General features: G+C 44.6%; 2 protein-coding genes across 2 annotated transcripts; both read left to right on the forward strand.

Annotated features, from left to right (window-relative positions):
* Positions 1 to 445: 445 nt before the first annotated feature.
* On the forward strand, positions 446 to 4271 carry PAAG_04862 (chitin synthase D; the record flags this gene model as incomplete). The annotated part of the gene is made up of 3 exons (XM_002793287.1): positions 446 to 3201; positions 3273 to 4081; positions 4168 to 4271. The coding sequence occupies 3 exons, from the start codon at positions 446 to 448 to the stop codon at positions 4269 to 4271; spliced, it is 3669 nt and encodes a 1222-aa protein (XP_002793333.1).
* A 3203-nt stretch (positions 4272 to 7474) lies between these two features.
* PAAG_04863 (hypothetical protein) lies at positions 7475 to 9079 on the forward strand (the record flags this gene model as incomplete). Its single annotated transcript, XM_015845397.1, has 4 exons — positions 7475 to 8085; positions 8217 to 8570; positions 8725 to 8758; positions 8864 to 9079. The coding sequence occupies 4 exons, from the start codon at positions 7475 to 7477 to the stop codon at positions 9077 to 9079; spliced, it is 1215 nt and encodes a 404-aa protein (XP_015699623.1).
* Between the last annotated feature and the right edge of the window lie 4253 nt (positions 9080 to 13332).

Below are 13332 nucleotides of genomic sequence, written 5' to 3' on the forward strand. Positions count from 1 at the left end.
AAACAAACGGCGTAGCGGGTTCACCGCAACCTTGGAAGTGCTCCTCCGCGTTCTCTGCGTTCCCTCGAACTGCCAAACCGAAGATCTGCGTTAGCGCATGTCGATGTCTGTTGTTTAAACGTCGTTGAAAATTCTTCTTTGGACACATTCTTTCGAACGCTGGTTGAACGGCGGATTTGCTAGTGCCTCTATCTTTGTTGATTTTTTTTTTTTTGTTTTGTGTGGGAGAGTGGTGGGTAGTACAGTTTGGTGTGTGTCGTGGGCTAGTGAATCTGGACCTTTTGGATCCGGGACATCACCCGTGGTGAACTTGACTGGTATGTGGATGGGCTGGTTGGCGATTGGACTGTGCGGTTATGGGAACAATCGAAGTCGACTATCGTATCCTATGAACAATAACGGCTAATAATATCTTTCTGGATTCAGCGGAATTTAAAAATTCAACATGTTGCCCCCTCCACGCCCAATTCAGTCATTCCAAGGACAAGATCCCCAACCACCTGCATTTCGAGACTCGTCCCAACGTCGTCGTACCGACCTCGAGTCTGGCGGATATTTAGACAATCCCTCCACCCCCGTATCGGGTGGACGAAGGAATAATGGCGACTTTGGGGCCTCCACACCTTTTGGGGTAACTCCAACAAGTGAGGCGGACCCCATCATGTCTTCAAAGAATTTGAACCGGAAAAGGAGTTTGATTCGCCCAGAACGAACCCGCATGAATCGTGACCATCCAAACTACCATTACCGCCAACATGCGCAAAACATGGCGACGTTACCTTCCACGACCGGGAACGAGCCTGTGTATGAATGCGGAGAGGCGGATACGATGAGCTCGGGAAGTACAGATCTAAAGAGCCTAACTAGAACCGAGCAGAGTAATATCACCCCCAGCTATCCTGATCGCGGGGTTCGTTCGGGCAAATTCAAAGGCCACCATCCATCACAGCGAGACGGGCCCAAGAAGCTTTCACAGAGAAAACTGTCGCGGAAGGAATCCACGGCCGCCAGAGAGGCGGAAAAGAGGCGGCAGGAAGAGCTAGACGCTATTAAGCCCCCAAGTTTCTGGAACGTGTACTGTGGCATGGTGACTTTTTGGTGTCCCGATTTCATCCTCAAATGCTTTGGAATGCCTGCAAAAGCACAAAGACGAGCTTGGCGTGAGAAAGTTGGTCTCATCAGTATAATCCTGCTGATTTGTACCTTTGTTGGATTTCTCACCTTTGGCTTTACCCAAGTCGTCTGCGGTACACCTAGCCTTCGCCTCAAGATAAACGAGGTCGATGTTGGAAATATTATCTTCCATGGAAAAGCGTATAGTATGGAGGGCACAGAGCATCCCGAAGCCCTCGGGGTACCTGATAGGACGAATGTTGCCTATCCGCCTGTTGGATACGGTGGTTTGGATGCCAGCTTTTTGTTCCAGAATGTCAATGGTGCTTGTAAGGGCATCATCACTGCGGTACCAAACTCGAATGTGCCAACAAACAGTGAGGGAGAGTTAGCATGGTACTTTCCGTGCGTGCCTTTTAAGCAGGATGGTTCCAGCAGACCCAATTTTACCGAACCGCCGTACTTAGGATATTCTTGCCATACGTCTGCAAGTGCCAGAAGCACCTTCTACACCAGGTTAAACAAGCCTGGAGATGTGTATTTCACGTGGGAAGACTTGAAGAATAAGTCCAGAAACCTGATGGTATATTCAGGAAATGTTCTTGATTTGAATCTTCTGGAATGGTTTGACAGATCCCAAGTTTTTGTTCCCCCTCAATTCGACGCGCTCAGAACAAATCCGACCGTTCGAGGTATTGACGCGACACATATATTCCAGTCGCCCGCTGATAAACGGTTGGCGAGATGTTTGACCGAAATTATCAAGGTTGGGTCCATTGATACCGAGACTGTGGGCTGCATCTCCTCCAAAGTGGTTTTATACCTCTCCTTGGTATTTATTCTAGCTGTAGTTGGGGCGAAATTTGTGCTCGCTTTGGCGTTTCAATGGTTCATGGCTAGACGTTTTGCGGCACAAACGAATATAGATCCTAGCTCGAAGGAGCGGAAGAGGCAAATCGAAGACTGGTCCGACGACATATACCGCCCGGGTCCACGCTTGGCGGATCTCGCGGGGCTCGATAGGGGTGGCAAACGCGGTAGCGGCATTTTCCCTACAACCTCCCGGTTCACTAGCCCCTATGTACTGGATCGCGGGTCGCAAAAGCAGCGTGCGGCACCCACTACCATGGTCAGTCAGAGCGCAAGCAGCAGGTTCAATGCACTGAATTCGATGTACAAGATGGGACAAAACCAAAGCCAGGGGACTCTAAGTGCCGATCCCTATGCCCAGCACAGTTTCGCGGGGAGTCATACCAATCTGATGATCGGTGCTCAAGATCAGAGATTCTCCACGGCTATTAGCGATGCTGAACAAACGGGTCTTCCGGGCTTTATTCATGAAGCGGTTGTTCCTCAACCACCGCCCGAATGGCAACCATTTGGATATCCCTTAGCACACGCACTTTGTCTAGTAACAGCCTATTCGGAGGGTGAAGAAGGTCTGCGCACAACGCTGGATTCTATTGCCATGACCGATTATCCCAACAGTCATAAGACTATTATTGTTATTTGCGACGGTATGATTAAGGGAAAGGGTGAGACTCTCACTACCCCTGACATTTGTCTGACCATGATGGGCGATCACGCTGTCTCACCCGATGAGGTCCAAGCTTTCTCCTACGTTGCCGTTGCCAGTGGAGCAAAGAGGCACAACATGGCAAAGATTTATACTGGATTCTATGATTACGGCCCACAGTCCATCGTACCCCTCGAGAAACAACAGCGTGTGCCGATGATGGTGGTTGTGAAGTGCGGAACTCCAGATGAAGCAGAGACGAGCAAGCCAGGAAACAGAGGCAAGCGCGACAGTCAGATCATTCTGATGTCGTTCCTGCAGAAGGTCATGTTTGATGAGCGGATGACGGAACTGGAATTCGAGATGTTTAATGGATTGTGGAAGATTACGGGGATATCTCCAGATTTCTATGAGGTTGTTCTCATGGTTGATGCGGATACGAAGGTTTTCCCAGACAGTCTAACGCACATGATATCCGCTATGGTTAAGGATCCCGAGATCATGGGTCTATGTGGTGAGACGAAGATTGCCAATAAAACCGAGAGTTGGGTCTCAATGATACAGGTTTTCGAGTATGTTTCATATCCTCCCTCGCTCGAACCCATCATTTTTTCGGCAGTTTTGGAGCTAACAAGCAACTTAGGTACTTCATCTCCCATCACCTTTCTAAGTCTTTCGAATCCGTCTTTGGTGGTGTTACTTGCTTGCCTGGATGCTTCTGCATGTACCGAATCAAAGCCCCCAAGGGCGGTCAAAACTATTGGGTGCCAATTCTTGCGAATCCTGACGTGGTCGAGCACTATTCGGAGAACGTCGTCGATACGCTTCATAAAAAGAATCTCCTTCTACTAGGCGAAGATCGATACCTGTCGACATTGATGTTGAAAACCTTCCCGAAGCGCAAACAAGTTTTCGTGCCTCAGGCCGTCTGTAAAACTACCGTTCCAGAAAAGTTCTCAGTTCTCCTCTCTCAGCGCCGTCGGTGGATCAACAGTACTGTACACAATCTGATGGAACTTGTATTAGTCCGAGATCTTTGCGGGACTTTCTGCTTCAGCATGCAGTTCGTAGTGTTCATGGAGCTTGTTGGGACGCTTGTTCTTCCTGCCGCTATCTCCTTCACGTTTTACGTCGTTACCATCTCCATCATCAAGAAACCTGTGCAGATCATCCCGCTCATCCTTTTAGCGCTCATCCTTGGTCTTCCTGCCGTCCTGATCGTTGTCACCGCTCATCGTCTCTCATATGTCATGTGGATGTTTATCTACCTCCTCTCCCTGCCCATATGGAACTTTGTTCTGCCTACATATTCCTACTGGAAGTTCGATGACTTCAGCTGGGGTGATACTCGAAAGACGGCAGGCGAGAAGACTAAGAAAGCTGGAATTGAGTATGAAGGAGAATTCGACAGTAGTAAGATTACTATGAAGAGATGGGGTGATTTTGAGAAAGGTATGCCTCTCCGGAATTATTCTCACTGGATAAAAATCTGTATGGGCTGTTGATACTGACTTCCCCTTTTTTCCCCACTCTTCTAGAACGCCGTCTTAAACTTATGGGCAGCGCATGGTCGTCCCAGTCCCAGACCAATGTTTCTGGTTATCCGCCATACCATTCCACTTACGAACCCTATGAGTATTAGATCCTCAGCACAGTAATTCTCCGGGTGGATTCCGTCGCTTCGCTGCTCAAGCAAGATCAACAACCACTACCTATCCCATCATGAGTGTCCTCTCCCGTCGATCTCCGAAACGGCATTCAGAAATCCCATTTTCTCTCTTCCTTTTCCGTTGCATGAGCCACGATATATTGCAATATTAGGGGCGTTTGTTTTAGTCTTCCTTCTAACCTGTTATTTTCCTTCCCCCACTTTGCTCGCTTTGTCTCCTATTGTGTAATTTCGCCTTCTCTTCAATTTTTGTTCCGTTTATTACCTACTATATGCCATCATAATATCTGTACATTTCTCTTTGGCTTACTAGAGTCCATACGTATATACGTATATCCAAGTAACGAATCATTTTTGTTTTAAAAACTTCGAAATCACTTTTTCATCTCACTATTACTTTTACACATTGTTTCTTTTTTGCCACCGTTCTGGATATACCTCCTATCTTATTTTATCGTAATTGTTCGCAACTTTGGCATTGGCTAATATTAACTATTCAACCAGTGTTCCAGTCCTGTTCTTTCTTTGGCTCTCCTATTTGCAGTCAGAGCATGTACTATGCAGCCTAATTATATCAGTTTCCTGTTCTCCTTTTGTCCTAGGCGTTTTGCTTTTGCTTCTTTTCCACTACTTTTCCAGTTGTTTATTGGATGGGAAAAAAGACATATAAAAAGATAATAATCACTATGTTTGACTGCTTTTCTTTCTATTTTGCTTGCTTTTAGTGTTAAGTTGGTTCCATTTTTTTTTTTTTTTTTTTTTTTTTTTTTTTTTTTTTTTCCCGGTTAGGGGGTAGTTTTAAAATAAACAACAGATTTTGGAAGAATTGACTTTTCATATCCTTTTTAAAGTATTATTGAACGAATTTGAATCGTTTTTTGTAAGATTATAGTTAAGTGTAACAGACTCGTTTTCAGGTGAAAGCCCCCCACTGACCAAAGGTTCGACCCAGTCTGTTGTTCCACATTGAGCAAAAAGCCATCACCTCAACCTTCACCTCAAATCTTGAAATAACTCCAACAGACACAGATCCATGAAACGGTGAAAGGCAACAAAACAATGGGGAGCTATATATTTGGCTAATAACTCCAGAATACCCGATGTTTGGCACTTCGAGCGAAAAATGAATCTTTGCACTTGATGTCATAGGCGCATAATCCATCAATAATAGAATTTCCACATCATGTCTGGAAGTATTCAATTAGTAAGAAATTCAGCCAATTTAGCTGCATCAAAAATTGCTACCAATTTGACCCTTTTCGCCGAATCCTACTTGAGAAGTTAAATTTTCAATCGAGATATCCATCTGACCACCTGAAGGGGTGCAGAACTGACAACAAAAGTATACTCTCAAAAGTCAATTCCACTGCATATACAAGCTTAACATCGATTCACGTGTTCTATTGTGAAGAAAAGACTTGCCACCCAATTACACAGTGTGCATTTTAACTATTAAACCTCTTTTAAATGCGGGTTTTGTTGAAGATTTTGTTCCAGACGCACTTTCACCAGCCTCTCGGGGGGGGGGGGGGGGGGATCTCCCTATTCTTGCGAATGGGCTTGGTGACACTTGGACCCATCCATTGTCTGCCGATTATGAAAATTTGCCTCCTGTGGATGCCCACTGCCCCAGTAAGGACGTTTCATCGCCCCTAACTGCTCATGGGGTGAACTTACGGGGATTGATATATACACTCGCTGCACGGCTAAATACACTCCTCAAAAATACACTATTCTAAATCAAACCATAGGGTGTACACAGCCGAACACCCAAAACAACTAGCGTTCCAATGTGATCAATATGCGCTCATTCATTGCTAATGAGTTAATCTTGAAATATCCACAAAATCATCCTCGCCTCGATTGATCCATGCCAGGTCTTGGGCTCTGCGTATGGCGGCTCTGCAGAACAAAGAATATCCTCAGAATATATTCTCCAATGAATCAGCTCCTGCGTCCCTGCTTTCACCTCCCCAAAATATCAGAGAACACCATGTTTATCGCCTGAGATGTGATCCCATAGTGGGATTTTCAGACAGTGCAGGTTCTCCGCCCTGGGGAGCGTCGCTGGAGGGAGATTAAGGTGGCAGCTTGTTTTCTTGAGGATTCTTCATGCAGGCGCTGTAGAAGGGGGGATTAGCGCTGCCGCTGCCAACTACCCGCCTGGCATCTGTCATATAATCCTCGGCAGCGTTAGGGGCGACTGTGAGGTGTTTATTCACCCTCATATCAGGCTCCTGTTCTTTCATCTCAGTGCGCGGGGGCGCCGTGTGAATAGTCCCCCGCCCCCAGCGGCGGGCGTACCCCATAGATCCTCTAGGTTCCATTCCCTGATGAGTGCGGTTGGGCACATTTCGACTGCATTGGAATGCTAGTTATTTTGGGTGTATGGCTGTGTATACACTATGTTTGATTTAGAATAGTGTATTTTTGAGGAGTGTATTTAGCCGTGCAGCGAGTGTATATATCAATCCCTGAATTTACGATCATCACTTGCGGGCGTTACTATTAAAGCGTGGCTTCGTGATATTTAAGCCCAGACTCCTCCCCCGCACGACACATTGCACGGAGTTGGCACAACGAATTGTTGTCCAAGCTTCGCACAACTGGCACAGGGAGATCTTTTCTAGCTCTTGTCCTGTAATGCGACACCAACCGCCATTGAAGCCAATTTTTATTATTGTCAGATGCTTTCGGGAATGCTGAAGAAAACGACCAAGCCCGCTGTGGAATAACAGCGGAAAGCGTTGGTTCCATTATTCTTAACAGTGTCCTTTAAGCTTTTAAGGCTGATAGCACCATATCACATTCAACCAATCCTTTCCGTGGCTGGTTCTCAGAGCCTGCTTTTCATCTCCCATCTCCCAATAGGAAAAGAAGATTGAGCCAGCATGTCGGACGCTGTCGAATGTTGATTCAGTGTGGCATAAGCTTTTCTGTCGATGTGGCACGCGGTCGCGATCTGGGATTGCAAGAGCCGCAGCGACACACCGAATCAACTTGGAGTTCCTAGCGAGCTGAGGTGGCAGTGGGAAAGTGGCTGATTTTCTCTTATTCCATATATAATTTGGACATGCTCTCCCAGAATTTACGAGGTTGGGATTGTTTCAACCTCTCTGCTACGTTTTGTCAGAGAAACTCTGTTACAACGTCAATTCCTGAGCAGGATATCAACGATGGCAACAACATGGCCTATTCGACGCCTGCTTGTGCAGTGCCTGATTTTAATACCCCTTTTGTTTTCAACTACGGCACTTGCAGAGTCGTTGGCTGAGGCTCTGAATGGATATCCCTCATTGTCCAGATTTCAGTCGCTTCTTCAAGACAATCCTGCGCTAGCTCCACTGCTGAGCAAGGGCTCGCCTGGTTCTATTGTCACATTTCTCGTCCCCAATGACGCTGCATTCGCCGCTTTTAGTGCTGCAAATGGCGGTTCGGACATCAGTGATCTCCCCAACTCGGAGCTGGAGCGTATCCTGGAATACCACATCCTTTCTAGGAATTTGCCATCGGTTAAGCTCCTGAATCCACCCCCTCAAAGCTTGGTGGTGCCGACCCAGCTCACGGGGGAGGAGTATAATAATCGTTCCGCAGGTGATGCACTGCAAATGGAAGGTGGAGACAAGCAGAGTAGTTCTGGTCAGGTTGTGGTATTGAATGTTGGGCCGGAGAGTTTGCAAAAGCGACAGCAAGAGGAAATTGACGTCCTGTCGGGTTTGTATAAATCCGTGAAGATGACCCTTCTTGATGGGATGTGGGATGGAGGTTTGTTTCACATGGTTGACGGGTATGATGATCTTTATTTTCTGCAATTTTTATTCGAACCCGTGAATTATTGTTGCAGCGAAGACCTATAAACAGGTCAACGTATGTTGTTACGGAATGCTGACATTAAAATTTGGGCAATGGGGACAAAAGGCTACTTACGCTTCCACGAGTCTGCACTAAGACAATTGAAAGCCAGAACCTCACAGCTCTCACTCGGGCACTGGTTCGCACCAAAATCGGCCCCATCCTTGACACTTTAAGGAACGTTACTTGCATCGGCCCAACAGATACTGCCTTTGAGCAAGCGGATAGTCCAGACAAAGTTGCTGAACCCGGTGATCTGGCAAAGGCGCTTACTTTCCATACTCTCACGGAACCAGTTTATACCAATTTCCTCTCGGACGGCCAAATGTTTACGACTGTTAGCAATGACACGATTCGAGTGACGGTTAATGACACAGGGATCTATTTCAACGATGCAAAGCTGATTAGGAAGAACGTCATGTGAGCTCTTTTCCGTTGCCTACCTTCACTCTCCTTCTGAGCATATTTCCGGTGATGAAGCTGTAGTTTGTCGTATATGTAATTGAGGCAATTGATACCTAGTTTATCAAGATGACGCCATTGACTAATTCATCCCTATCAATATATATTTTAGAACGAATAACGGCGTTATCCAAGTTGTTGACAAGGTGGGTGCAGCTACTCCGTAATCCAAGAATAAACAGCAAAATCCGTCCTCCATATTGGAATTTTGAGAAGGCTGTAATTGGCTAACACCCTGCCTATTACCATAGGTCATGTCCCCCCTCAAACAAGAGGAGTCCAAACCGACCCCGACCACGACCACGAACACAAACCCCAAACCATCACCAACTGGACCAGGACCAGCGTCATCGTCAAAGGCCGGTGCTTCTTCTATGCTGGAGAATCCATTTGGTGGCTCCACATCAGGCGGGCTAACCGCTTTCCTGATGACTGGTATCATGTCTCTTGCGGCTTGGTGGATGTAAATGTTGATGATTCAGGATATTACGGATTGAGAGCGATGAGGCATTCTTTCATATATCCCTTCCTCTCTTCCTTTTATAGATGCTAATAATAAACGTGGCGGAATAATTGGATGGTTGAATACCCCCCCTTTTCGGTTGGTTTCAGTTTCCGGCGTCCGCTAGCTTGTTAACTACTTAATATCTTTTACATTATTATTCCACGGTTCTTCTCTTTCACAATCTGCATCACGGTCAACCAGTTACCTATTTAGTTATCTGGCCATTCTTGCTTATAAAAAAAGTTAAGGATGGCTTCTTGAATGAGCTCGCTCGCCATCTTGCTTCTCGGTTTTGAGATTGTCGAGGCTGGAGAACGAACAGCTTGTCAGGCTCAAGAGCCCCCTGTAAAACTACGCTGGTTTTGATCGTAGCAAGAGCGTACAGCCCCATGCGGAACCGGTTTTTTTTTTTTTTTTTTTTTTTTTCGGCCATATGTATATTTTTTGCAAATATAGATCTTATCTAAATCTAGTCTGTACTCCCGTTCTTAACTAACAGTTATGGGTATATAGACGGGTTTTTGGGTTGGATGGATCCATGGATAGGATCCCGCTCACTGATGATAATTTTTTTTATCCCACTCTACATCCGTACTCCGTTATGATTCCTCGCGCACCCTCAAGCGGGCCAAGACATCCTTCTGCTGACTCGGAAAAAACTTGACAGGTCCAATGTGGTGGTGGGAAGGAAAACAAATAATAATATCAGATGTTGATGTGATATTATCTTTTCCCAGGGTTGTTGCTCGTTGCAGTCAACCCCCTTGTTAGCCTCTGGGAAGCTAGGACCGATGCGGACTAGCAGACTGTGGGCTCTCCGCCTTCCCCCAACAACAACAACAACAACAACAACAACAACAACAACAACAACAACAAACAAACAAACAACAAGAGACCCCGTGGTTGGTGGCAGAATGAATGGATTAATCATCCGCAAGGTAGTTTTTCACATTGAATTTTTGAATGAAAAATCATCCACCAAAACAGGCCATTTTTAAATCAATTGGTTGTCTTCTAGAATATCGTCTTGTATTTTATTTTATTTTATATCTTCCAAGCCCATACAGAAGTTAGTTATATTACAGGAGGAACCTAGTGTTGAAAAAAAAAATAACCGCGACCCATACGTAAGCACTTTTCCTCTTTTACGCTGGTTGTGTTTGGGGCACGCTAGCCCCATTTAGGACTAGCTCATCCATCCATGCTGGCCATGTCTTTGCTGCATTACGGAAGCTGCTCTCATAATCATAGAATATAATAATCAATTCGCTCTTACGCACTCATTCAGGGTAACTATTTCTAGAAAATTGCAAATCATGTTTTCCAGCCCAGAAATAGTGGCAACTTTTTTTTGTGGGGTAGGTCCAACAGCTAGTGTAACCGATGGCACCGAAGGCACAAATTAGGGTGTTCACCTGATGTGGGCTAGATGACGTGCCCAGTTTTTAAAGGTTAATCTCATTGGATTTGAGGTTCCCCCTGTGGGGTATGAACCCACGGCCCTTGGTTCCCTACGCTAATTAGCAAATCCATTCAGGCCAGAGGACAGATACGCATCGTATATTAATAGAACTAATGTCAAGAAAACTTGATCAAAGCGGATTCAACAGTTTTAGAACATATATAAGATGTGATAATTTTGATCTCGCATGGAAAGTCTGTTCAAATATTAAAGAGCTAGCTAAAGTGAGTAAAAAAAACTCAGTTTTCATAAAAAGCTTAGAGAATGGATTATAAGTAATTTTAAAGATCATCATTCTTAAATCTTTTGATTTTTAAAGGTAAAGAACTATCAGATTGAGCTTATATTATCTCAAAAAAGAAAATCTTGAATAAAAACTAGTTGATCAATATGAAAAGAATGCTTTCATCTGAAATTGGATTTACGGCTGAGAATTTTAGAATATCTAGTTAATGATTATGAAAGCTATATAAACATCAAATTTAACTGTAACTTTATTATAACAAGATCCTTCTCTGTTGTTGGATAAGGTGGAACTTGATTTCAATCTTCTAATGAAACCATCATGCCTAAAATACGCTGGATTCTAACAATATGACCAGGGAATTTCCTCTGCGTGTTTTTGACCCTGAACTTATTGAGCAGCCAGGGAAGCACTCACTTGCTCTTCACATGTCATGGTTGATGACTTGGAGTTCACAGTGTCTCCGATCCCGGTGCAGTGCCTTCCTCCAAATCACCTGTTGCTGAGAGCTATAGATTGAATCGAATGCAAAATGAACCAGCTCCTTTGTGAATCCGAGCCTTGATATATATATATATATATATATATTTCAAGAAGTTGAACGTGGTTGGTTGTAGAACTGTCATCGACTAGAATAGAGTTCTGTTTATCACACAGCCCAGCTGCTTAACTGCGCAATAAGCCTGACTCAAGTTTAGTTTACACAAGCTCAAGGATGACAGATGTAATAAGGCTGGTCACAATACAGCAACGATGTCATTATTTCTGCTTCCATATAAGATAATGACTTGATCGATGGGCAAAGGTTGCTACCTACGAGAACGACTATATACCGGTGGAAACCAGTGGAGAACGTGTCACGTGACGCTGAGGGTCCAACACGTATCGGCTTCGTCGGATATTCGATGGTATTAAAAGTTACGAGCAAGTTGCAAGAGGTGTATGGTAACGTAATTTACTCTTGTATAAACGCTTTTCGTATTTAGGAAACAAAAAACATCTGATTCATGTAATAATTAAATTTTACTGCGGATTTTTGAAATGTCTGCAGGTTGTTGTCAGTTGGATACTTCGGCTGCCCTAATCACGTGCATACCCATATATAGTTGAGATCTGGTTCGTAACAGGACCAGGGCTATCCCCAATGAGTATAGCCGCCTGTCCAAGGGGACCAGGGAATTTCCTGTGTGTGGAACGGACACTGCCATCGTACTTGTCGACACAAGGAAAACTAAGAGAGGATCCTTAGGGAAAAGGAGAAATTTTGGCAAGTTTCAGATCTTGCTGAACTTCGCGGAATCATTCGAGACTTAGGGGTGGCAGGCAATCAGGCGTAGTATGAAAGAGTTGTGATGGATCTTCGGAATTTTGCGGAAAGCGGCAAGCGGCAAACTTTGTACCGGCCAGTTTAGTTAAAACTTATCGAAGAACGGGTGAAGAATTCTGGAAATCAGAACTTTTTTAAAGTTGCGGAGTACTATTACTACAAAAGAAGTACTGCGAGATATTTATAACTAACTAATTCTGCGAAATTCTGCAGACTTGCTTGCCGGGACAACCTTTGGTTGGACTGCGGGGTTTTTAGCTTCCGAGCATCTATCATTGGCTGCAAAACTCAGTTTCTACAGCACATTTGACAAATTTGATCAATGCAGACTAGGACGTTCTTCGCTCAGCGACGCTTCTTGATCAATTGCGCCAGCTGCATATAGCTTAAGAAATAGCAAACCCGGCACATGGCTCATATTTTTGCCGGGACGTTTACCAGTCAGAGTCCGTATCGAGCAGCGAACAATCGTTGGATCTACAAAGAAAATGTTGTACTAGTTATCGCAAGCTACAACAAGATTCTTCCCCAATTGTCCTCAATTCCCAGCAACAACGCTTGGTGATCGATTTATCCAGCTGCGCCGGGGTCAAGAGGCAACATACCGGGCATCTAGTTTGTCTTTTCCCTTGGTTGTCTACCAACAGACCGCCTTAAGAGGACACTCAGAATCCAAAATAGGAGTATCTGTTGACGATATCCGACAAGACAATTGGTTGACTAGTTGACTAGATAGTTAATCGGATGGAATATCTAGACAATTATTAGCTGTAAATTACTGTAGACGACAGTCGCGTTAAGGGTTATTTAGATCTGGTAGAGTAATATCCACACGGAAGTACGGCTTAGCAGATATGAGAATATCAAGTATGAAGAATAAAACGGAAAAGAAGCAAATAACTGCTACACCTGCGCTTCACCATCTTAGACCCTCCTCGCTCACCTGAATACGCAAGGTGTAAACAGACTCATAGCTGAGCACCACAACCATATATATATATATATATATATATATATATATGTTCTTCACATGCATCCTGAGAGAGAGAGCACGGTCTTTGTTGGAGAATTGCCTCATTATAATCCTTGAAAACCTTCTCTTCGATATCAGACAGCTCTGAGACCTGATGAGATGTCTACTGATACAGTTGCATTTATAGTCACAAGATGTGATACAACGTT

This window comes from Paracoccidioides lutzii, assembly GCF_000150705.2.
Source record: "Paracoccidioides lutzii Pb01 unplaced genomic scaffold supercont2.12, whole genome shotgun sequence".
Classification (NCBI taxonomy): Eukaryota; Fungi; Ascomycota; class Eurotiomycetes; order Onygenales; family Ajellomycetaceae; genus Paracoccidioides; species Paracoccidioides lutzii.